The sequence below is a fragment of the Hypomesus transpacificus genome, unplaced genomic scaffold (assembly GCF_021917145.1).
Source record: "Hypomesus transpacificus isolate Combined female unplaced genomic scaffold, fHypTra1 scaffold_226, whole genome shotgun sequence".
Classification (NCBI taxonomy): Eukaryota; Metazoa; Chordata; class Actinopteri; order Osmeriformes; family Osmeridae; genus Hypomesus; species Hypomesus transpacificus.
The window spans coordinates 133417-158568 of record NW_025813761.1 but is presented as its reverse complement, the minus strand read 5'-3'; the positions used below and the strand labels follow the sequence as shown (position 1 = coordinate 158568).

General features: G+C 48.1%; 5 protein-coding genes across 6 annotated transcripts in view; 3 read left to right on the top strand and 2 right to left on the bottom strand.

The window, feature by feature from the left end:
- Positions 1 to 2433, top strand: part of dclk1a (doublecortin-like kinase 1a) — an 11270-nt gene extending 8837 nt beyond the window's left edge. Inside the window, exons 5-8 of the mRNA XM_047014176.1 lie at positions 384 to 480; positions 654 to 734; positions 995 to 1108; positions 2102 to 2433. Of these exons, the coding sequence (XP_046870132.1) occupies positions 384 to 480; positions 654 to 734; positions 995 to 1108; positions 2102 to 2392 (583 nt within the window). The 3' untranslated portion in view covers positions 2393 to 2433. The remainder of the gene's footprint in view (positions 1 to 383; positions 481 to 653; positions 735 to 994; positions 1109 to 2101) is intronic.
- A 2448-nt stretch (positions 2434 to 4881) lies between these two features.
- LOC124462573 (regulatory factor X-associated protein) lies at positions 4882 to 6784 on the top strand. The gene is made up of 3 exons (XM_047014189.1): positions 4882 to 5617; positions 5787 to 5897; positions 6108 to 6784. The coding sequence occupies exons 1-3, from the start codon at positions 5183 to 5185 to the stop codon at positions 6210 to 6212; spliced, it is 651 nt and encodes a 216-aa protein (XP_046870145.1). The 5' UTR covers positions 4882 to 5182; the 3' UTR covers positions 6213 to 6784.
- Positions 6785 to 6833: 49 nt separating this feature from the next.
- On the bottom strand, positions 6834 to 15732 carry smad9 (SMAD family member 9). The gene is made up of 8 exons (XM_047014187.1): positions 15433 to 15732; positions 12957 to 13519; positions 11132 to 11347; positions 10346 to 10606; positions 10072 to 10179; positions 9697 to 9918; positions 8141 to 8397; positions 6834 to 7430 (listed from the first exon to the last, which is right to left on the bottom strand). The coding sequence occupies exons 2-8, from the start codon at positions 13153 to 13155 to the stop codon at positions 7287 to 7289; spliced, it is 1407 nt and encodes a 468-aa protein (XP_046870143.1). The 5' UTR covers positions 13156 to 13519; positions 15433 to 15732; the 3' UTR covers positions 6834 to 7286.
- A 1328-nt stretch (positions 15733 to 17060) lies between these two features.
- On the bottom strand, positions 17061 to 21741 carry alg5 (ALG5 dolichyl-phosphate beta-glucosyltransferase). 2 transcript variants are annotated; one of them, XM_047014184.1, is made up of 10 exons: positions 21389 to 21741; positions 20982 to 21179; positions 20406 to 20452; positions 19966 to 20034; positions 19757 to 19849; positions 19172 to 19285; positions 18920 to 18979; positions 18624 to 18775; positions 18153 to 18238; positions 17061 to 17980 (listed from the first exon to the last, which is right to left on the bottom strand). In XM_047014184.1, the coding sequence occupies exons 2-10, from the start codon at positions 21118 to 21120 to the stop codon at positions 17865 to 17867; spliced, it is 876 nt and encodes a 291-aa protein (XP_046870140.1). In that variant the 5' UTR covers positions 21121 to 21179; positions 21389 to 21741; the 3' UTR covers positions 17061 to 17864. The 2 variants fall into 2 exon arrangements, with proteins under 2 accessions (XP_046870140.1, XP_046870139.1); XM_047014183.1 differs by having other exon boundaries at positions 20982 to 21150.
- A 242-nt stretch (positions 21742 to 21983) lies between these two features.
- Positions 21984 to 24731, top strand: exosc8 (exosome component 8). Its single transcript, XM_047014185.1, has 11 exons — positions 21984 to 22053; positions 22241 to 22277; positions 22374 to 22437; positions 22590 to 22663; positions 22786 to 22831; positions 22929 to 23034; positions 23215 to 23260; positions 23354 to 23450; positions 23770 to 23890; positions 24016 to 24122; positions 24498 to 24731. Exons 1-11 carry the CDS (start codon positions 22037 to 22039, stop codon positions 24614 to 24616), a joined length of 834 nt encoding a protein of 277 aa, XP_046870141.1. The 5' UTR covers positions 21984 to 22036; the 3' UTR covers positions 24617 to 24731.
- Positions 24732 to 25152: the final 421 nt, after the last annotated feature.

Here is a 25152-nt window from a genome sequence, read left to right as displayed (position 1 = left end):
TGTGGTGTCATGCTGCCCCATGTGGCCATGAAAGGGAATGTCACTTTAGTTCAAAGGTACCGATTCCAGGCAAGAATTATTACGGAACGATAGCTACATAGCAACAGTTCTATCTTCACAGAAGATACCTACATGGCAAACTGACCACCCCACTAACTGACAAATTATGAAATTTTAAGTGCCAAGAAGTGGTTTTAGTCACAGTAATGTCTATCTGATTCATTTCCAAGTAATTAATTTCTGCTAGATTCATGTCTGATTGCGGACTGATTCATGTCCAAATGATTCAGGAGTGACTGATTCCCTTGCGACTTCTATGTGTGAAGTCTATGTGACTCGTGAGTCATGTGCGACAGACTCACGTTCTGTGTGTGTCCCCGCAGAAGCAGTGACGACCAGGAGGTTCTGTTTGACCAGATTCTGATGGGACAGCTGGAGTTCCCCCTCCCGTACTGGGACAACGTCTCAGAGACAGCCAAGGTGAGAGTCTGGAAGGGAGGGGGAGAGGGGAGGTCAGGGGAGGGGGGGGAAGGGGTTTCAGGGAGGGAGGAAAAGGGGCGTGGAGATGGAGGATGGAGTGGAGGATGATACCCTGGAACTCTCTCGATTCCGAGTTTGGAAGCGGACATTCACGGTTTCATCTGTGTGTGTAGGACTTGATCCGGTCCATGCTGGAGGTGGAGGTAGACCAGAGATACACTTCCCTGCAGGTGCTGGAACACCCCTGGGTCAATGTAAGCTGCAGGGCCCGCCTCCGGGACACCCGACCAATCAACATTCAACGTCTCCCGGGAAATAGACTGAAGTTTGACCTTCTCCCTGTTTCTGCTCTCTTTTTTTGGGGGGGGTCTTTTTCTCTCTCTTCCACCTCTTTCCCCTTCTCTCCCTTGTAACCTTAACCCCCTCTCCTCCTCCCTTCTCCGCCTCTCCTCCTGCTCTCTCTCTCTCTCTCTCTCTCTCTCTCTCTCTCTCTCTCTCTCTGCTGCCTGTTCAGGATGATGGTCTGTCGGAGAATGACCACCAGCTCTCGGTAGCGGGGAAGATCAAGAAGCACTTTAACACCGGCCCCAAGACCAGCGACACAGACGCCGGGGTGTCAGTCATCTCGGTAAGCCCCGCCCTCTCCAACGCCATCACAACACAACTCTCCTGAACTCGACTCTTCTCCATCTGTTGTTTGGATGCCAAATTGGGAATGTTGTGCTGGTTGACAGTTGGTTTTTAGGTGAACCGAATGCACTGGTCTGCCAGACCGGTTGAGATCGGTCTGGACCGGTTTCAGAGTGATTACAGAATGATTAAATCGGCTGGAGTGTATTCATTTTAAGGTTGAGTTCACTAGTTCTAAGACGGAGTGATAAAAAAATGTACGTTCAAGATAGACTGTTCAAGTATTAGGATGGTCTGGAACAGTTTTAAGGTGGGCCGAACAAGTTTTAAGGTGGACTGAACACATTTTAAGGAGGAATGTGCTGGTTTTTCCCTGCTCAGCTGGACCACAGCTTTTCCATGCAACGCTCTGGGTCGTTGGATTTCCACCAGCACCCAACCATGTACTGGATCAGGTACGCCCCGTTTCAGCCAATCCGAGGCGGCATTGCTGGTTTTACGCCCCGCCCCCCCCTGTCTGTGCCCCGGCGTGCTCATTGGCTGCTTGCGTGTTCCGTCAGTAATCCTAACCCCTCATAGGCTCAGCCATGAGTCCTGCACGGGCCCTGCATAACCCCATCTGCTATGCTGTCCCTGTCTGGCTTTGTGTGTCTGTGCATCGTTGTGATCGCCTCACACACGTGTGTCGTGTGTGCCACACACCTACACGTGGGCCTTGTGTTGGGGATGAGGGTGTGCGGAGGGGGGATGTGTAAGTGTGTGTGTGTGAGTTAAGGGCATCCAGTGTGTGGCTTGCTCTCTTCCCTGTGTGTAGCCTTGAGGTGGGTGAGCTGGTCCTGTCCCCATGCTGAACCGTGGATGAGCACCTCTGTGTTTGTCTGCCGTCTTCCTGCCTGTGACGCGTGACGACGCGCCCGCTTCCAAAACCGCATAGCGTCCCAGCACAGGCGTATCTGATTGGTTGTCTCTTGTCTCCGCCCTCCCCCCCCAGACCACCGCTCTTGATAAGGAGGGGCAGGTTCTCAGACGAGGACGCCACCAGGATGTGAGGTCGCAGCAGTTGCCGATGACGACGACGACGACGACCAAGATGGAACCACCCAGTTGCCTCCCTGGCCTGCTCTTGGCCCCCTCCTGTCGAAGCCCTCCCCCAGGGCCCGGCGCCGACCCCTCCCCCAGCCCCAGCTCTGACCACTCCCCCAGCCCCAGCCTCCCCTCGGACTCGGATGACGTCTCCCTCAGCTCAGCCAGCACTGTCCGCACTCCCACCTCTCCCTTCTAGAACAGGGGGAGGAGGGAGAGGAGGAGGAGAGAAAGAGGGAGAGGAGGAGGGAGAGAAGCAGGGAGAGGAGGAGGGAGAGGAGGAGGGAGAGGAGGAGGGAGATAAGGAGGGAGATGAGGAGGGAGAGAGGAGGGAGAGGAGGAGGGAGATGAGGAGGGAGAGAGGAGGGAGAGGAGGAGGGAGAGGAAGAGGGAGAGAAGCAAGGAGAGGAGGAGGGAGAGGAGGAGGGAGAGAAGGAGGGAGAGGAGGAGGGAGAGGAGGAGGGAGAGAAGGAGGGAGAGGAGGAGGGAGAGAAGGAGGGAGAGGAGGAGGGAGAGGAGGAGGGAGAGAAGGAGGGAGAGAAGGAGGGAGAGAAGCAGGGAGAGGAGGGAGAGGAGGAGGGAGAGGAGGAGGGAGAGGAGGAGGGAGAGGAGGAGGGAGAGGAGGAGGTAGAAAAGGGGGAGGAGCAGGAAGAGGAGGAGGAAGAGAGGTCCACAGATTGAGGGGTTGGGCAGTTGGTTGAGGGGGGGGAGGATGAAACAGTCAGGGAGGGGGTGGAGGGGGGGGTGAAAGGAGGCGATGGGTGGTCCAGACTGAGGGGGAAGAGGGGAGGGGGAAAGTGTGAGGAAGAGAAAATGACTTTTTCTACTATTCTCTCGTCTTCGCATCCGTTAAAGAGCTTCAGGAGCAAGAGATGGTGACACAGTTCACCTTCTGGTGATGATCAGAGCTCAACTGACGACACATCTGGCAATACATGGAGAAACAGGAACTGTTGCCATTTCATGTTCTAGTAAACCTTTTTTTTATTTTATTTTTACCACGGAAACACGTTTTTAGATCGATCGTATTGAACGTGATAGAAGGTGCGTAGATGTAGATTTGAGAATACTTTTGTCAAAGCGGTATAGCCTTCCTTGATGGCATGTCCAATCACACGGAGCGAATAAGGGTCGAGTTTAACGGAATCTGGAGCCATTTCTCTGAAAGAAGTGTTTACAGTGTGTTTGTTTGTAATCTCCTTATACTCCAGAAGTCCTCTTAACTATCATTCTCACCACAAAATGGATGCCTTTCTGTAATCGGACCTGGGTCAAATGCTATCGGTGTTCATTTCAAACCTGGGTTGCACACGATTAAACTTCAGCAAACTGGAACCAATGGACCACACCTTTAAGCACCAACCGGGAGGCAAACCAAATACACCTTCGGAATACTTTCAAATCGTTCAAATTGATGGCAGTTGACCCAGGTCTGCCTGTCACGTCTGAATACAGCACACCCGTTTACATGAACATGAGAGGACTGATTAAACGGTTGCTAACGGAGCGTGGCAACCGCCAGTCAAAGATGGACGGGCATCAGAAGACTTCTTCTGTGTGCCCAAATAGGTTGTGGATCAAACCAGCGGTAGCACTATCCATGCCTAGCACACTGGAGACAAGAAACAGCACAGCAGTTACAAATACAATTCACACAGATCATTTTACACATTTAAAAAAAAAACAATAAAGTCTTCTCTATAGAATAGATGTTTATCTGTAACCCTGATTCCATGGGAGCCAGAGAGTGGCTTACCACAACATGGTTTGATGGTGATGGGTTCATGTTTGTATGCTATGTAAATAGTATAATTTGATTTATTTTGATAGTCAACAATATATTTATTTATCAGTAGAGAGAAGCAGTGAAAAGGTTGACCACAGTGTACGTGAATACCTAACAAGCAGTCGTCATGTAATAATAACCATTTGCAATGAACTTCCAGCCACAACTCTGGGATTGATGTCACCTTCTCAGCACCTGTGTCTGATGGAGGGAGCTTAATTGTATGAGAGAACAGGACCATATATGGTGTTGAAAGACAAGGCCAAAGAGGCATCAGTCCGACAGGATATGAGGTCGTGGGTGTTTGAGTCTGGTGCAGATGATTTCCCAGCAACTATCAGTTCTCTTCACGCTACTCTGTGAACAAGAGACTGTGTCATCTTCACCAATCGATGTGCCCACAGTGATGTCTACGCAGATCTGTCCCATCCATCATTTCCCCCTCCTGCTTGGGCATCGCTGATATCCTATGGGATTATGGGTATTGTAGTTTGGTACCCGCCACTTGAATATACAGTAATACATGTGGTTTATCAATGCTCTCACTCTTGCACCAATGTATTAGCATATGTTGCATACAATACCTATACCTCTGTTCCAATATTGTTTATTAAAATAAATACTCTTAACAAATTGTTTGTGTGTTTATTGTCAATAACATCGGTAATCGAATACAAATACAAACTAACTAACAAGAACACATACATTTTTCCATCATGATTTGTGTTTGTAAATCACATATTTTATACATTTGTTGCCGTATTTGTTACTACATCTCACAGTGACATACAACCGTATTTTCCGTTCTTGACTTAAGTGGTAATATACCACCCAGAGACAGTTCCATTGGTGACCGCTAGACGGCGGGTTTATCTTAATCTTGAGACTCCACCCATCTGTAACTGGTTGTTGTTGAAGCCAAAGAAGGGGGAGAAGCTAATATCCAGTGGATCCACTGGTATGGTTTATTTGTGCCTTGCCACATGATGTAATTCATACATACCTCTGTATATAGACATTCAGGGATTCGTGGATTGATTTGTACGGAAAAAAACTGAAATCTCTCTCCGGCATTTGGTGCTACTAGCGATCTAGTTCACGGCTGTCACACCGTGGAGCTAGCTTTGCTAACGTTAGCTAAACTTGGATTCAGATTTCGCCTACTGGTTATTGCTAGCTAGCTAGCTAACGACAGCGTCTGTCATGAGCGAAGATGACACCTCATCAGCGAATAACAACAAAGACTCGAGCATTTCGCTTTTGCTCACCAAGGATGGACAGACATACTATGTGGACAAGAGCGGTGTGGTCGATAGTAGAAATGTAGTCACGCCGCAGGAATCCGAAAACAACATGTACTCGTACGACATGGATGACCCTGACGAGGAGAGCGACGTGCTGGATACATCTGATCCGAGGGATAGCGCTCCAAGTCCCGATGACCCTAACGACGAAGAGGCTTTCGGCGAGAATGAGAACGTCTCCAAATCCTGCACGTATGAGGGTTGTCCAGAGACCACGAACCAGGTCGCCAAGCAGAGGAAACCATGGATGTGTAAAAAGCACCGCAACAAGATGTACAAAGACAAGTACAAAAAGAAGAAGAGCGATCAGGCGATGTCAAGTGGAAAACTTGAAGTAGGCACCATTGATTGTTTTGTTGCACCCCCCCCCCCCCCCCAAAAAAAAAACCCAACAACAAATAAAAAAAATAAACAAATAGGCATGTGAGGTAAGACATGTATTGTGCAGGTATCAGTAATGTGTACATTACTGTTTTTTTTTCTTCTTCTTACATGTGTACCAGGACAGCTCAGAGGAAAGGCCTGTTTCTGTCAACAAGCAACGTTTAGGGAGTGTTGGGGACCGGCCAACTAGACCCTCGCTCATAGAGCAGGTGCTCAACCAGAAGAGACTGGTGAGTCGCACTTTCTAGAACCGACTGAGGCAAAGGTATAAGCTGTCTACATACAGCTTGCTCATGTTTCATTGGGGAAGCCTGGCTAATCCTTCCCTCTCTCTCTCTCTCTCTCTCTCTCTCTCTCTCTCTCTCTCTCTCTCTCTCTCTCTCTCTCTGTCTCTCTCTCTCTGTCTCTCTCTCTCTCTCTCTCTCTCTCTCTCTGTACAGTCTCTCCTGAGAAGTCCTGAGGTCATCAGCTTCCTGCAACAACAGCAACGACTCCTGACCCAGCAGACCCACAGCCAATCACAGCAGGAGTTCCAGGGCTGCTAGGGGCAACGGGGGGCTTGAAAAACAGTCGGCTAGGCTACTTCTCCTTGTTGGGGATGGTGAGCAAAGCACCGTCTGATCACACATACTTGACTCTTCCAACCCCAGAACCATTGGGGAGGTGGTCTGTTGGACGTCAGTTATGGCGTTGATAACGTTCGCATCCTTGACGAGGAAAAACTAGGATTCCAGAAATGTGCTAAAAAGGATACTGTTGCTCCGTCGACTGTTTTATACTGTCTAGTCCTTTAGAAATGCAGCTGAAGTGTTTTTATGTAGAGCTAAAATGTGACGTGAAATTATGATTTTTTTGTAACTTATTTAAAATGGCGTTGTGTAACATCATCTCTCTGTAAGTAAGCTCTGTAATGTATGACATTTCTCTATGGTTAAGTTATCAAGTCAATGCTTGGCATGTCTACACTTTTCGATGATTTTTTTAAATTTTTTTTTTTATGTGTGACAATCATGCTACCATGTGTGCCACAGCCTGCAGACCTTAAGGCTAGTGGTCTGTCTGAGTTTGGCTACTGTGTGTAAGAATGCCCATAAAAAGATTGATCTCTTGTGACATCAATAAGACCAGACTGATTCTTTGAAAAAACTTTATTGGAACAGGTAAACGACAGCCAGTACGTTACACACTCAGTCAGGTACATATACTGTATCAACACATACATACATACATACATCATAGCCTATTTAAACATGTGCATACTATATGTAGCTACATGTAAATCTAAATTTATGGCTGAAAGTGCAGAAGAAAAAGATTGTAGCCTTACTGAAAGACACTGAAATGCTTCCTACTGAAAATATGGCTGCTAAGTAGTTTAATGAAATATTCAAACTATCATCTTTTGTATCGCTAAAAGATAACAGAAAGTTGACATTTCTTGCATGTTATTCTTTTCTTTATATATATAAAAAAAAGACAGTATTTATAATTACACAGATGCCACCCCGTGGTGACAGACCTGCACAGAGTAATGTTTGTAAAAGTCTGAACAACTGAGATGCGTTTTGGTGAATGTGTGTATATGTGGGGGGCGAGGGGGTTGAATGTGTGTGTGTGTGTTAGGAGACAGAGGAAATGGGGTTGTGAGGTGATCCCATCTGAGTGAGCACCTTGTCCAGCCACTGTAGTGGTCCATGCAGATGCACTTCTATCCAGCAGGGGGTGCTGGTGACATCCTGACGATGGTACTCTGCACCCCAGCCCTGGTCAGAGGAAGCAAGGAAGACGAACGAGAACTTTTTTGACACTTGTGACCGATGATTAATACATGTATTACAAAGCCAAAATGTTTTACAGAGCATCATTATAAAACACGTTGAGTTTTCGTTTACACCCATGCCTTCGAAGGTGTGTGTGTTTGGTGGCAAATGTGTTTCTGTGCACAATGTGTGTGCTTGCTTTGTGCGTAATAATAGATTACGTGTGTATGTGTGTGTGAGCGTGCTAGGGGACTGTGCCTAACACACATATCTGCATGCACAAGTCAAAAGGTCAAAGTAACAGCATATTCAGTTGCAGGGACTCTGCATGGAGATTTTATTAGGAACCTATAGACATAACTCCCTAGCTACTGTTACAGATAGCCTTCATTTAGCAGTGGACCATTGAAAAAGCTAACAATGACAAGGAATGATGGGCATTCAGCACAACTGTAGTGCCGTACTTCCTATCCAATGTATTCATCTATTCTAGATTGCTTCAACTTTAGTGGATATTTCAGTTTGGAACATTGTCTTTCAGTAAGGAAATGTATTTCGGGTACCAAACTACAATACCCATACATGTTATCAAAGCTGGTCCCTGTCCACTGCGGTTAGTACCGTGGCGACTTTGACAAAAAAAACTCAGCCCTTGACCTCTAACCTCCGACCGCTCTCCCCTCGCCTGACCCCTGACCCCCTGCGACGGTTACCTTGACGAAGCTCATGCGGATGGTGCACATCTTGGTGAGCTCGTAGACCACCTCGAAGCCGTGGTTGACGGATTGGGACAGCAGCTGGGCGAACAGCTGGTTGTTGAAGATCTTCAGGCTGCAGCCGCTGGGGATCTTACACACGGTGGTGGCGTGGAAGCCGTGTTGGTGGTTGCAGTTGCGGCTCTGGACGAAGATGCTGCTGTCGCTCAGGCACTCGGCGTACACCTCCCCCCCGACGTAGTACAGGTGCACTCCTGGAGGGGGGGGGGGGGGGGGATGGAGGAGGGAAAAGGGAGGGAGAGAGGTTAAAATACTTGACATTTGTCTTCAGAGAAGGTGGTGACCTTTTTTTAAGGTTTGCCACAAAATGATAAACACATAGCCTCTGAAAAAAAAATGACTAGTGTTCAGAATCTCACGTTCACATATTTTACGTTTTCAGATTCTATTTATATTGTTTGAGGTTTTTAAGTAGATATATCTAGATTTGTATGAGGTTTTTAAATAAAAGCAACATGGAAAACCAAATGTTAAAACTTCCTTTTATCCACATGCACGCACACACACACACACATAGGCGCGTGCACAGGCACATCAGTGGGCCGCGGATTACTTTCTAGTAAGAATGGTGGTCCCTGGGACAAAACCAGTTGAAACCCCCTGTTCTGAACACATAGCCTCTGAATAGTCTCTGCCCTTGATCCTGTGTGTGTGTGTGTGTGTGTGTAGATGGAGGCATTGTTTGCTTGTCTCCTGCTGACATCCCCTCTGAAGCTCCTACAACTCTCTCGCACAAACAAACACACACAAACAGCCCACAGCAGCCCGATTCATGTTTACCCACGGCCACATTTGATCTCTCCCCCAACTCTAGTGACAGCTACTCTGACACGATGCGAAGAGCCGACATGAGTCTAAGCCATTAACTTGTCATATGGATCCCTTTAGCTTGCTCACACACACACACACACACGCGCTCACCCTGACAGAGCTATGCAGACATGATGGATAGACTGGCGCCAGCCATAGCTACAGTGATGAATGACTCAACAAGTAGGGCTTTTCCCTATTGAGCAAAGGTACACTGAGTGGAGGGGTTGCTCTACACAAAGCTGACATGCAGTTTTATTTCAGTCCAGTACCAGGTATCGGTTCCCACCACTGCAACAGTCCTAGTTACAGGACCAAGGCCAAGTATTAATACAAAATCTGGCCTAAGACCTGGGTGTCCTTGATTTGGGCCACAGGCAAAAATGAAACCAGTGGATCGGTCGAACAAGTGGGAAGGCAAATGCACCTCAAATGCACCTCGAATCGATCCTACTCTGACTGTCCTTACGAGGTTGAAGCCTCAAACCACTGACACTTAAAACAAAAAAGGACTAAAAACATTTCTTTTTAGCAGATCTTATAAGGTTTAATTATTATTATTATTGTATTTTATGTTGATGTTTTACCTTTTTTAATAATCTTAACTGTAGCACTTTGAGATTTGTTTTCAAATGAAAAGCGCCTTAGAAATAAAATGTAATATTATTATTATGAAGCCGTACCTTTGCCTATGTGTCTGCGCGTGTGCTCGATGGTGGAGTTGCGGTTGACGTTGGACAGCAGGCCCAGGCAGAAGCGGTTCTTGTTGTTGGAGGGGTCGGTGAAGCCGTCTACCAGGACGCTCCTGGACGAGGCGTGGAAGGTCTCCCCGACCCGGTTGTTGAGCTCGTAGTACGCTACCGAACACCAGTACTCTGGCTCCTCGTAGCACACCGGCCGCAGGTCTGAACAGCGTGGACCAGGGACAGGTGAGATGGGCATATGGGAGGCAGATGGGATGGATTTGGTGATTGAGTTCTCGTGGGTTAGTCTACGAATTTTTGGGGCGTGAAGGCGCATCTTGGCGCGCACGTGTTATCGTGTGTGCGTGTGTTCACCTCTGTGAGGGGCGGAGAAGGTGAGCTTGTTGGTGTTGGCTGTGTCTCCAGGCTTCACGTCCTCCTGTGGCCCAGTCTCCATCATGCTGTAGGGGGGTGGGGGTGTCTCTGTTGGGGGGTGGTGAAGGAGGGAGGGGGGGGGGGCAGAATTCACAAGCCAAACGTCCTTTTAAGCATAAGAAAGCTCACAGCGAATATTTATGGATGTCAAATTGGATTGGGCATTTTTGGAGCGTGACCATGTGATCCCCCCCCCCCCCCCCCCCCTCCCCACCTGTGATGTGATAGGGGCTGCTCCCAGGCTCTGCTGCACTGCTGGGAGAGTTGGGGTAGCTGTGGGTGCCGGGAGACTGGGTGAGAGAGGAGGAGGGGGAGGAGGAGAAGGTGGAGCAGGGCAGGGCGGGGAAGGAGTCCGGGTAGGTGGCGTTTTGGGGCATCAGCGGTTCGTTGTGCAAGGAGGCGTTGCGGAACTTGGCCAGCAGGCTGTGCTGGGGGTTAAACTCGCTGTGTCGGGGGACCAACACCGGGGGCAGCACTGAGGGAGGGCAGGGAGAGGCAGGGAGGTGGAGGGAGAGGCAGGGAGGTGGAGGGAGAGGCAGGGAGAGACAGGGAGAGGCAGGGAGAGACAGGGAGAGGCAGGGAGAGAGAAAAAAGAGAGAAAGCACAACGGAGAGAGCAAGAGAGAAAGACAGGGATAGTGTTGATCAATAAATACAACTGCAATATCAAATGACTCAATCTATGCACTCCTGAAAAATGTGTTCCTGTTTTTATCCAATAACCTTCAACAACAACAATAACTCGCCCTCTACACACATACAAGGTTTCAAGGATTCAACTCCAGATTGCTACGACAACGTCTTATCCTCCATATCATATCGATCATATCCATATCATAGATGTAGAATACATCTGTCCATCCAACCATCCTTCCATCTACCTATCCATTAATTAATAAACCTCCCCCCCCCCCCTCCACACACACACACAAACTTACATCCATCCATACACCCATTCGCCAAATCCACCCAGCCGCCCGCCCACCCCGCTCCAGCGTTACCTGGGGTCTCGACCCGTCTGTAGTGGTAAGGGTTGATACAGATGTCCTTCTGTTTGGCCCCGAAGGGGAACTCGCAGCAGTCCAGGGCCTTGAGCTCGTGGTGGGACTGCAGGTCGGGCCAGCGCCACACCCGGCAGTAGATGACATGGGGGAGGCCCTTCCTGTGGGACACCTGCAGGCGGCCGTCCAGGGAGCGGGGGATGGTCACACACTTGCCTGGAGACGGGGGGGGGGGGGGGGGGGGGGGGGAATACGACGTGGGCCGGTTACGATTGGTCACAATCTGAAAGACCTGCTCTTAAATCCAACTGACCATGTTTGGATTGGTGTGGAATGTGTCATGGACGCCACGGTACTGGGGCCCTTCAGGGCATGGGTTTGAATCCTATGTCTGGCTTTTCTGATCTCCCCCAAAGAAGGCGGAATCTGTCTCTTCAATAAAGCACACTTCACCATAAGGATGTACTGTCAACGTGTTCATGTTTAGTAGTGTCCCTGATAGCTGGATAGCTGGTTACCACCTATCCAGATACATTTGATCTAATGCAACAATCACCAGGTTTGACAACAGTTAGCAGATCTAGCTGTAACATTGAGTTTATGGGGAACCAGGTCCTTAAAACGGATTGCTGGTTTTAGATCTGTAAGTGCTTTCCATACTGGATGGGCTTAATGCCGTGACCCATCCAGTTGGGACAGCAGTTGTAGATCTCAGTAAGTTTTAAGGACTCTTTAACCCTCTTCCCCTACCGGCCTGGTTAACATTTAACTTTAAAAACACCCATCATTAAAGACATACTGTTGTGTGTTTACATGACAGAAAGGAATCAGGGTGTCCACCTCAAATTGCACTACCAAGCTGGATTCAAACCCAGATGAGCAGCCTGCATGGTTGGTACCCAGATAATCCACTAGGATACCAGGGACTCACTGATCCTTTTATTCGGAATTCAAATGTATCTTTAAGAAAAGCCCACCTTAGAACTGTAGCCTATGTTCAACATCATCATGTTCTATTGAAAGCTTTCATCCAAAATCACCCTGGGGGGATTTGAACCTCCAACCACTTGACTAGGAGTCATGCACTCTAACCACAGAGCTACAGAGCTAACCCTCCCAAACTGAATGATGGATGTGGACAGTCACACTTGCTCATAATCACACACTCCTTTGTGAAACACACCTGGCAATCGTTTGCATTGATTGGCAATAAGGTCACATGAGCAACACCACCTGTTACCAATGACCAACGTTAGAGCTAGATCTGCTGCCTGTTTCTATCCTGGTGATTGTTACATTAGATTTAATGTATCTCGATAGGTAGTATTGGCCATGTGTTCTTATTGCCAATCAATGCAAACAATGCCAGGTGTGAGTGGACGATTGTGAAAGACAATAGGTGCGTTCGACATGGACTGACTTCATGCAGCGCTGCAGCCGGCTGCCTTGAAGCTGAGAATGCTATTGGTTGTTTCAAGTCAGCCGGGCTGCAGGCGACGCTGGGCTGCATGAAGTCGAACGTACCTAATGACTCACAGTTAGGTTTAACAGATGCATGAGCATGAGCTGACAGATTAAGATGTCACAGGTTCAAAACCTGCATCAAATCAAATGTATTGCATTTTGATTTGGTTGAAAGCAGCTGCTAAATTAATATGTTGTTAATCGGATCATAATCTCATGAAATTGCAGCACGATTGGTAGATCAAATACATGTCCTCATTCAACATCCCCAGATGGTTTTGAACCCAGGCCGCCATCTGCATTTCCCCTAGAAATTGTACCCTCCCTCTAAGTCTTTTCATGGTTATTGTCGAACACTCACTTGGCTGTCCGGGTGAGCTGAGAGCTCTCTCCAACTCTTCCATCGCTCCCTTCTTCTTCTTCAGCTTCTTCACCAGAGAGTCCACGGCCTTCTCCGCCCACTTCTCTTCCTCGTCCCCCTGCTTCCATCCCAGCAGGCGCTTCACCGCCGGGCTGGTGAAGGAGAAGAGCGAGGTGATGGCGGTGGTGGTGGAGTGCATGTCGGGCTGGCTGGCTGGCCGTCCGGTTGGCTGGTTAACAGGCTGGATTAGGTGGCCGATGGTCGGATTGAGCAAACGGAGGGGTTCTGGTGGACGAGGAGAGCGGGAGCACAGAAGCAGGACGGTGATGGATGGAGAGAGGGGCGAGCGAGGGAGGGAGGGAGGGGAAAGGGGGAGATAGATAGAGCGGAACAGTCGTGTCGGTGGGGAAACTGGCACGACGCCACCCCAGAAACACAATCTCAAATCCTCCCTCTGCACAGGCACAGTGGGAAATCTGGCCGGTGCCCCGGACTCTGAAACCTCCTGCTGCTGATGTTTGTCTTCACACAGCCAGAGGTCCGGGGGTCAGGTTTCAATCATTCTGGTGAAAGAGGTGAGAGACGGTATAAAGTGCTAATACTGGCGAAGCAGAGGGCTCGGGTACGATGATTCAGATGTCGGAAAGAACGGAGGTCTTGGGATTGACTTTGTTTAGGGAGAGGGGGGATAGACGGATGTGGGTGGGGCGGGGGGGGCTTATCTTTGGACCACTAAGCCCAATTTGAGTTCTTGGGGTGGATTTATATCTAACCACAGTCCAGTCTGTCATCCTCAGAGACATGTTGCATCCAACCAAACACAATCATAAAGTACCGATACTATCCAATGTGAATCGCAACCATGCAATCTTTCCAGACATGAATCCTGGAGGAGAAGATATTTCACAACAAATTGGCCAATGTGTCTTTTTGGAGACTTGTACTTCAAAGGTACTGGTCGGACTTGGCCTTCATTGGGAAAGCGCTGCTTTCGTTCTGTTTCGTTGGAACTGTGTGTTGGTGTCAGTTCTATGCATGCTATTTCTACTATCAAGCCACAGACCAGGTGCCATGTTGTCTGGCCAGCACACATCACATGCCTTTCAACACACAGACAGGCAGGCTATAGGCGCTCAATCTCGCCCCTCGCTCTTTCTATCCATCTCCCCCCTCTTTCTTCATCCCTCTGGCACTAACCCAACCACATTTTGCAGTAATTGGCTATTAAATGGTTCCTGCATGAGAAACTGTATGCCAGGTATAAAACGTGGTGGTTCTATTGTTCAGAGACCTGGTTAAGGCAAATCTTATGGATGAGTTCAAATTCTTCTGTCCGAATCTCTAGGGAGGGTTAAGATCTGACCCCATGCCCCCGCTTCTGTCAGACAAGGAAGGTGATCAAAGCGCAGTGGAAAAGGATATGTAATCTGGTTGTTTACCCTATTGGGGGCTTTTAAAAGGAACATCAAGCATCCGCCCTCGCCCCAAATACTATCACGGGTTAAGTCGCATGGTGTAGTCATCTTGGACTCAAATAAAGAAAATTGACCCGCTGAAACTGAATCAGAATGAAATATTTTCTTGTGCTGATGTGAAGAATGCGGGGAAACGGAGTGGCACGTGAGTCCCATCCTGCGCGCGCCGTACGCTGACCGTAAAGTACTGAAACCCCTTTCATTCAAGATAAACTCCTAACAATGTATAAGCAACAACAACACCACAAAAAACTGCCAGTTAATATAAACACATAGTTTAACAAGTAACCACATCAACAGAGTTACAATAAAGCCCTCACACAGTTGAGTTCAACTTTTATAGAAGCCCCTCGGCGCTTTAAACCCGTCTGTGCTACTCGCCCTTGTTCCATAGCTTTTATGAAGCTGGCGTCACACTGTCTACTGGCTGAGATAGGCTTAATTACCTAATGCTTTATCATGAGGACACCCTCCCAAAAGTAAACACCATCAGTTCCCCTTTTACTACACACCATTTTATACAAACATGCCGAGGTCTCTTCCTAACCTGGATAGACCTACACAATTATTGACATGCATGATAGTGCTGTGTCACTCGTTTCCGCATCATTATTTTATAACAACACTAAGATGAAGGAAGCCAATGAACTTGCACCATTGCTCTAAACTAGTTTATCAGCTCAAAATACACGGATAATTAATAATTACTGGGAATAGTATATCGTTTTCAAATAGAATAAGGACTATTATATAAAAACAACAATTAAGATGTAACACAAAAAGTACAAAAAAAGTCATTAAAAAAAAAACTATGAAACGTTTCGGTGCCTTTACATTTTTTGGACATAGCTACAGAGCATCATGCTCTCTTAATTGGCTTTCAGATCTTCTCAAATGTTTACGTCTTTCCCTAATAACTATTTAAATTCAACAAATATTCAGCAAAATAACAATGAAAATGCAACCGAACAGACCATTAATATATGAATTAATTCACTCACCCCTTGCTCTGATAAAAAGTATACTAGGTGATGTGTGTGCCTTTCTGGAGCGATCTAAAACAGCGAGCTACAGGCTGCACTGCGGCTGAACTCTCCAGCTATGAGGTGTGGAGCGTGTTTGCGAGGGGCTTCGGAGCCTCTGCGATCCGAGAGAGCGCCACAACTTCGGCGTCAGCCTGGCTGGAGCCGCAGCGCCTGCGTGCAAAATCCCTCCGCCTTGTCCCTGGAACTTTCCCAGCATTTCAGAGATTGAGACAGACAGCGGTGATGTGTGTGTGTGTTTGGACGTGAGTGTGTGTGTGTGAGAAACTACTGTGTGTGTCACTGGTGAAATACGTTTATGAATAGGACATTTCAATCCAGGTGAGACATAACAGTGCAAGAAACGCAATAACATATCTTCTCACGGCTCACATGGCTGTACGTTATATTGTGCCGAGGGCTATTGTTCCATAAGGGACCATCTGATACAGGTCTGGGTGTGGCAGTCTGGGAACCACATATGTCTGCAAACTTGATCAGTGTTGTCAACCTCAGGAAGTGTCCTCTTTCCTATCTGTAAGCGCGTGTAGGCACACGTCTCTGACATGGATATACATCCTTACTAGTCTATTGAAACACGGGATGACGTTGACAAAACACGTAGGCCTTGTATTTATAAAATGTTGATACAGAAGTCCTTCTAATTCCTTTTAAAACTGAGTGGATACATACCACGATATTCTATAGGCCTAAATTGCACCTGTGCTTTTTGCACTGCCTATCATATGTTTATGAGCAAAGCCGTGTTGCCCATGTTAATTCTTATCAACAAACACAGCATCAGTATTTTCATTGAAACTTTTCAGCGTGCCTTTCAGTGAAATATCCACCTAGAATGCATAGGTATTGTACAAGAAACGTTCTTCCTGAGATCTTTTTGAATGCGGATGAACACACCGTATTGTGAGTGACGTGACTGGTCCAGTTAATGACGCAAGCCCGGCTGGCGACAGCGAGTCTAGAAGTTTGACATTTTCACAGTTTACAGCAACTGCTGTGGAACGCAACAATACTCCCAATATGAAGCACTTCCAATTCAAGCGGTCCGTGCAACTCATATTTTCATATCCAGGTTGATCATCATACGAGCATTCGTTGGACGCGAAGCTGAGCACTTGTCTGTGTATGTCATCGCATAGGTATAGCCTCCAAGCGCGCTGTAAATGCGCGTGCGTAGACGTGCAAGGAGAGCGAGGGAGAGCAAGGAAAGTAATGAAAATAATGTACATTATCCCACGGCATGCCATAGTTGTGTATGTTTAAGTGAGTGATACTGCAGAGACGAGATGAAACACGGCCTGAGTGTCTGGTATCTCACACAGGAGACAGGGAGACAAACAGGATGCGCCCCCGTGGCTCGCGGCGGCCCACAGACATCCGCATTATTAGCGCGAGCCTGAAGTCCTGGGCCTAACCACAGACTCTAAAACAAAACAGTAAATTACGGGGACACTACATTTATTCAAACCATAGAGGCTCTGTGTTTAGAAAGTCAACAATACCCGGGTCCATTTGACATGTTATAGGAAAACAGACACAAAAGCAAGAGACAATTTAGAAAAGCACACATAAAGAAACAGAAAAGAATCATTACACTTTTTAACTTTATTTGTTTGGAGTCTTCCCGTCCATAGCATAGGCCTATAACCCACAATCTCAAACAGTTACAGACCACCAGAAAATTAAGTTTCACCTGCCCACGAACCACAATAATAAAAAAAATAGAACGTTTATGATCCCTTCAATATTAACTACATCGCTTGACATTTGACGAGCCAAAAACCCTCTCAGCTCAAACGATTTGACACAGTAGAAAACAGTACGTAACACGGTGCACGGTGGATTGATCGTACAGTGCATTAACCCGAACAAGAGAGGGCGGCAATCACAATAAACAGTTTGGATGGGAGCGGGGGCCTGTGCACTCTGCCAGCAAGGAACATCGAAACAAAGACCTATCAGAGACTTCACAAATGGACCTGTCTCGCGTTAATGCTCGCGCTGAGAAGCCGAGCGAAGCTAGAATAACGCTCCGCAGCCAAGTGCTGCATCTCTAACAGCCCGTCGTTTTATGTCCCTTGACAATCAGCCAGCTCCTCAACAAGAACAGGAGGCGCTTTCTGACGATTCCCGCCAAGTTCATGGTCGTGTTTGAGACTGTCTGCAGTATAGGCCAAGCATCTTTCTACATCTCCACAGCCCTTGAGGGGATTGTGGGTAATCTCCGAAACTTCTCACAGTACACGGCTACATACTTGGCACAGCCAATCTCAAACACCACCAACAGTTTATTTATTATTCCTGATCCCAACCAATCCGTGGCCCAGAGGCCCCGCCCCCTACCATTGCAGGGCCTTTTCCCCTCTGCGGGTAGGGGCCCGGCTGATTGGCTAGTCGGTCTTGCGCGGGGACTCGAGTTTCCAGGCACCGGTGATGTAGCGTAGACGGATAAACACCAGGTCCCGTCCCATCTGCAGCCAACTCCACACAGGGACCAGCTTAGACCCTGGACACACACACACACACACAGAGGCATCAGAGCAGTGCCAAGAGGTACACGACTGACGCCATTTGATGGCGGCGGTGATGATATGATTTGATTTGAAAACACAAGACAGGGTGTGTGTATGTCTGTATGTCCCCCTGGCACAGATTGAGGACATAGTGTGGAGACTCACCTTCGATCTCTGTCCAGTTGACGGCCACCTCAGCTATGGGGATGTGGAAGCACTGGGCTATGTACAGCAGCTCCACGTCAAAGGCCCTGAGGAAACAGCACAGCCGAGTTCAGGTTGGGACAAACGCACGTTTTGGCACACATAATACTTGGTAGTGGTGTATTAGGGGGGGAGTCAGATGGCTGAGCGGTGAGGGAGTCGGGCTAACAATCAGAAAGGTTGTCGGATCGATTCCCCACCGTGTCAAATGACGTTGTGTCCTTGGGCAAGGCACTTCACCCTACTTGCCTCGGGGGGAATGTCCCTGTACTTAATGTAAGTCGCTCTGGATAAGAGCGTTTGCTTGATGACTAAATGTGAATGTCATGTATTACAATAGGTTAGGCCTGCTGAATAATGGATGGATAAGCCCTGGCCTCGACCCCAGCCCCTGCCCCTGCCCCAGCCCCCCTGTGATTGGTGGCAGCGTACCAGCGCTCCACGTGCATGGAGGAGAAGGTCTTGAGGGCAGCCTCCCGGGTGAACAGCTTGAAGCCACACTGCGTGTCCTTGATCCCCCGCACGCAGAAGAACCACACCAGGAAGTGGAAGCCGTACATCAGGAACGTACGGAACATGGACCGCTGCCATGGAGACGGGAAACACGTCATGGTGGTTAAGACTTAGTATACAGGGAAGGGTCCGTTTATGGTATTACCTGGAGGACATCCAGACAGGCACATGAATGCAGACAGACAGGCAGACAGACAGGTAGATTGACAGGGTACCTGAGCAACAGAGTCATGTTCCAGGTGAGCTCTGGATCCACATGAAATAGCCATGTTGTCCTGCAATCCAGACACAGACGCTGAACAACAGCACTTCCAAACCCACCAACATGTATTCGATACATATTTATTCTGTACGTATTTTTCCATCCGTCCACCATGACCCCAGTATGACCATTGCTACAACACACTGTTTAACACTGGCTTCTGGAGCATGAAAAAGGTCAACACGGTGAACACACACACACACACCGGTTTATTTTGGATGTCATGAAGGCCGGCCTCCACCTTCTCAAGGTCTGGAAACTTAGTGGCTCCGTCAGCATCAGCCATCAGAATGAGCTTCCCCCTGGAACTCAGAGTGCCCTGGGAGAGAGGGAGGAGAGAGGAGGGGAAAGGAGGGAGGGGAGGGGAGGGGAGGGGAGGGGAGGGGAGGGGAGGGGAGGGGAGGGGAGGGGAGGGGAGGGGAGGGGAGGGGAGGGGAGGGGAGGGGAGGGGAGGGGAGGGGAGGGGAGGGGAGGGGAGGGAGGGGAGAGGAGGGAGGGGAGAGGAGGGGAGAGGAGGGAGGGAAGGGTGCAGAGGAAGAGGAGGGAGATGAAAGGAGAAAGGGATGGAGGGAGGGGGGAGGAGGAGGGGAAGGGTGCAGAGGAAGAGGAGGGAGATGAAAGGAGAGAGGGAGGGAGGGATGAAAGAAAGAGAAACACACAGAAAGTCAAACGAGGCGAACAGCTAGCCACCAACAGCATGGTGTCTTGTTGAGGAAGCGTCTGATGCCATGTGGCATGGGGGGTAAAGCCCCTGGTGGGGGAGCTGGGTGGCCCCCAGCGCAGGCCTCACCATCCTCACAGCACCTCCCTTCCCCCGGTTCCTCTGCTGCGTCAGAACCCGCACCTTGTCACACCCATACTGCTTACTGTACTTCAGGGCAACCTGTCAAGACCAGGAAGCACATGGAAAAACATTTTGGGGGGTTGTTGAGAGCCACAAACGATTTCAACGGCATTATGTCTACTTGTAAGTTGTGTTTTTTTTATCTAATAATGTACCTCTGTGGTTTTGTCCTTGCTGCCATCGTCAACCACAATGACTTCATAGGTGAACGCCGGGTGCCGTTTCTGAAGAGAGATGTGGTTTAGAGGTTATGAAGAGGAAAGAGGATTCCGTGTGCCTACACTGCCACCTTGTGGCCATTTTAGAAATAGCACAACCGTCAAAAGAAAAAGACCTCCTATTTACTGTAGGATGCTGAGAACACACGTTTGGCCATTTTGACAACTACCTGAGTTGGGTGGAGTAAAGTAGAAGGTTGAAGATATGCAGGCTGTTGAAGTCATAATGATACATGGGCACATAGGGCCTTAGTAACTTAGTGTTTTGGTCGTTCTGGTTGCACTGTGTCAGTTAAAAATACAAAATGTTCCTTTCCCTGAACCACACTTGGAAGTATGTACATCTGGTCCGCGATTTAGGGGCCAGAGAGACATACCTGTCGGTTCTCCAAGTATTCCATGGCTTCCTCCATCATCACAGGCACTGAAAGGACACACATGTCAGGCTTAAACAAAGCATGAATGGATAAAAGGTTGGCAAGTGCACTTGGAGCGTGAAACACGAGCATTAGGACCCTGGGACAAAGGATCGGAAACAGACCAGACTGGTTTGGCTCAGCTCCACACACCTGAGTGGATGAGAAGCCCTGAATATGAGAGCTCGCCTGCAGCTGAATGTGTCAAGTGTCCAGCCAACCATTGCCATTTCTGACTCCATGGATAAAATGCATGCCAGCCTGCGTTCTACATTTACATTTAGTCATTTAGCAGATGCTCTTATCCAGAGCGACTCTACATGTATTGAACGCTAACTGATGTGCAAAGCAGCACCGTGTGTAAATAACAGCTAGGTTTGCAACCCAGAGCAAATGGAAACTCAAATGTCTCCTTTGCGTTCAAGACGTGATATCACATCCTACTAGCTTCTTGTGGATACCTCGGCCCACGGAATGCTCTCCCTCAGTCAATGATTACTCAGCTAAGTCCTCTGTTCGTCTTCACAAGAGACTCACATCTGAGTTCCTCGTTGTAGGACGGGACCACCACCGACAGCTCGCAGGAATGGGGGTCGTGAAGGCTTGGAAATGGCTTCTTCTCTCCTGTGGAGGTCAGAAAGTACTTCTCCTTCTCATGGCGAGTCAAATCCACCATGCCGGCGGTGAAGTGGGCTATAAGGAGAACCTGAACAGTAGCAAAGGATCAATGGCATCCTAGATTGAAAGGGTTGTAAAGAAAAGTATTGCTGTGATCATCTTGGTACTACTCCGGAAAATGTATTTGAGCTTTAAATGCATAGTCTATCAGATGTGTGCTAAATCTGTCATTCGCTGTCATACTAAATTAATGTCATAAAATACACTATAACCTCGCAGCTCAACATGACATAGACCAGTTGCTAAATAGCTGAAATGATACATACCGCTATCAAGCCTGCCGCTGCCAATGCAACCAATCCTAGAATCAATTCACATAGGAAATCCATTTTCCATTACCTAGCGCAGTGTACAATAACTTACACCACTTCCTACAGTGACTGACTCAGTTCGAGTGTCGAACTGGATCGACTGGCTAGCTTGCTTGTAATCTCTTCTTATTGTGTTCCGTTCCAGATAGCGAGGTCTAGACACGGCAATAAAAGTCGATTGTTTTGATGCTGCAGAAATTCATAGCTTCAATATTCCATAATGCAGTTGGCTTGCTTTACTTTACTTCCACTCACAGAGGAACACCTACGCGGAAGCATCTCGCCGATAACCACATCATCACATTGATCCAAGAGGGTCCAACGTAACCCATGCCATCACAAGAAAAGACACTACGACCTCTATTGGTGAGGAGGAATATTGCGCTCGGTCTAAATGCAGAGCCTTCACAACATTACATTTGTGTGGAATACATGTCAAGTCCAAAAACTGATTTACTGATCTTTCTGTGATGTGTGTTACGTGTCATTTGTAATATTCAAGGTTATACAAACACCCACGAGTTTCTGGGAAAAAACGAATCAGCATCGGCTTCCGTTCTGACGTCAAGTTTGAACCAAACACACGTGGTTAATCAAAACATCATGGCGGCTGGTTTCAAGTAAGTGTTCCTTACACAGAGAAAATAACCTCCACATATTTAAATCACCGTTCTTAATCTCGTAATAACCCTTCATTATATAGCAGCTAGCTGTTTTATGAGCTACCTGATGTCTTGTACTTGTGAAAGGCGTAGGTTAGCTACCTACATTAGCTGATAACGGATTTATTCTGCTGTATGTCATCAGGACCGCAGACCCCCTGGAATATCACAGGAGTTTTTTGGTCAGTATTAAACCCAATGACACTTGTTGCTTTGCACACATTGCATTGCTAAGGCATTGTTGGTTTAGCTAACTTACCAGTTTGCTTTCTTCCCAGAAAGAGAACTGCCGGCCAGATGGAAGGGAGTTGGGGGAGTTCAGAACCACAACATTAAATATAGGTGAGAGGAGGCTGCGGTATAAAATGACCGAAGCTAGACACTTAACTTTTGTTGTACAGAAACATAATTATACCCAGTTGAGATACTGACTCCAAGCATACCTATCTTGTCATTCCCTCCATGTCTGCTGGCCTGTCATCTGTCATACCTAGGCTCCATATCTACCGCCGATGGCTCAGCCTTGGTGAAGATTGGAAACACGACCGTCATGTGTGGCATTAAAGCAGTATGTTATCAACATGAACCGTGATTCAGTAGATTTATCCATATGAATCAGTGATATTTGTGGAAGCAGAACTTGAAGGACATGCATCTTGTTCTCACTCCAGTTTTTTTCTGTATTTAAAGGAACTGACGAATCCCCCTGTGGACTCACCCAGTAAAGGCTACATCGGTAAGTAGTGTGTCAAAAGCAGTTTTGGAAGTTAACAGCTTCCTCAAACGAGTGACTTCAGGACTTTTCTGTCTGTCTGTCTCTCTGTCGGTTCCAGTGCCCAACGTGGACCTTCCTCCACTGTGTTCCTCACGGTTCCGCCCAGGACCTCCAGCAGAACAGGCCCAGGCTGCCAGCCAGTTCATCGCTGATGTCATCGAGAGGTACTCCATCACGTCAGGCAGGGTGGAGAGTGGAGGGCGGAGCGTGCAGCAGCATCTGTTTCAACACGTTCATCCTGCCACACTCAAAACTATGACTGTTTTAGCTGCTGAGCGCCAGTAAGAAGTTCTATAACGTTGTCGTTTTTATATCAACTCGAGATGTATTTTGTGTCACCGCAGCTCTGACGTGATAAAGGCGGAGGATTTGTGCATTGAGAAGGGAAAGGTAAAGCAACAGCTGCTGGAAACAGGTGTTTGATGTGGGCGTGTTGTGTGGTCGCTGGCGTGATGCAGACTGACGGTGTGTCTACCCCCTCAGCTGTGCTGGGTGTTGTACTGCGACCTCATGTGTCTGGACTACGATGGGAACCTTCTGGATGTCTGTCTCATCGCCCTGCTGGCAGCTCTGAGGAACGGTACGCCTGTGATCCTGAATGACCAAGTTCAATAAAGTTGCTCACTCATGCTGTTCAGTCATATTGTTATATATATTTTATTTTAAAATGGTTTAGTTCCTAGAATTTGTTAAACTATTGTTCTATTGACTTAATTTAAGATCTGTATATGTTTATTGTGTGCACGTTCCTGCCACAGTAAATTCCGTGTTTGTGTAACATACATGGCGAATAAACCGATTTCTGATTCGAAATCATCATACTGCTGCTTACGAAAAGGAAATCAGTCTATTTGGAATATTTGGATCATTTTTTGAAATCCTACATCTATCTTTCCCAGCACGACTTCCAGAGGTCACTGTTGGCAAGGAAACGAGCACCCCTAAGGTCAACCTGGAGAAGAGGAGGGGCCTGAGGGTGAACAGGTGCCCCCTAGGGGCCACCTTCGCTGTGTTTGACAAGTACGTGCCCCCCCCCCTCCCCCCCCCCGTGTGTGTTCTGTCCACTGTGAGCGATAGTGTGTTAATGGGTTGTGTCTGCTTTGCGTGTGTATTCACGTGCATTAACATTGTGTGTGTGTGTGTAGCTCTGTAGTGATAGTGGACCCCACAGTGGAGGAGGAAAGCTTGTCCACGGCCACACTCACCGTGGTAACAGACGTGGATGAGCGCCTGTACGCTGTCCACAAACCAGGTGAGAGGAAGGAGCACACCTCGGGCCTCTCAATCAAAGCTAAACTAGTTATGTATCGGGAATCTGTGCAATTCATTTCTACTTGAATATTGACCACAAAGTCAATTCGTAGCCTATTCTGATTCAGTTGTTAAGACTAACATCCCCCCTCTCCTCCTCCCTCTCTCCCTCTCCTCCTCTCTCTCCTCCCCCTCTCTTCCTTCCCCTCCTACCCCTCTCTTCCTCCTCTCTCTCCTCCCCCTCTCTTCCTTCCCCTCCTACCCCTCTCTTCCTCCCCTCCTCCCCCTTTCCTCTCCTCCTCCACCCCCTCTCATCTCATCCTTCTCTCTCCTCCCCCCTCTCCTCTTCCTCCCCCTCCTCTCTCTCCTCCCCCAGGAGGGACCTCCATGTCAGGGGAGAAGCTGCAGGACTGCATCAACCGAGCGTCCACCAGGCACCGGGAGCTCAGCCAGCTCATGGAGCGGGTCCTCCAGGGCAGCACGACGCCGGAATGAAGACCCACACAGACACACGCGCAGAGCCAGTTTCTTTTCTCTAAAAGTTGTATTTTCCACTGTCAATATATATTCTTTTTTTTATGACAATAAAACTGCTGACAAAGACCATTTACAAAAGAATTCTGCCTCAGTGTCCAGAGACGTCTTGCTCGCACGCACACACCTGATTTCATGTAAGAATATACACTCGGCTCCCCAACTAGTATAAGGAAATGCCTTATAGTTTACTTCTAAAATGTGCCGTATAAAAACTGCACACAGTGTTGCATGCTGGGACCATGAGTCTTCTTCCGTGACGGTATCGTTGAGACGGTAGACATCCCCGGACTGAGATTGGTAGTTTTGCCGTCGCGTTCTGATCTCGGGTCAGGTTTCCTCGCTCTCCCATGTTACTCATCGCATTATAGAAAGATCATCTCGCACACGCCGAACAGACACACGCACACACATACATACACACGGTGGAGGAAAGCTGAATGGGGATCAGTCCCTACAGGCGCCGCGTAACGGCGGCGACCACCTGGAGACAGCAG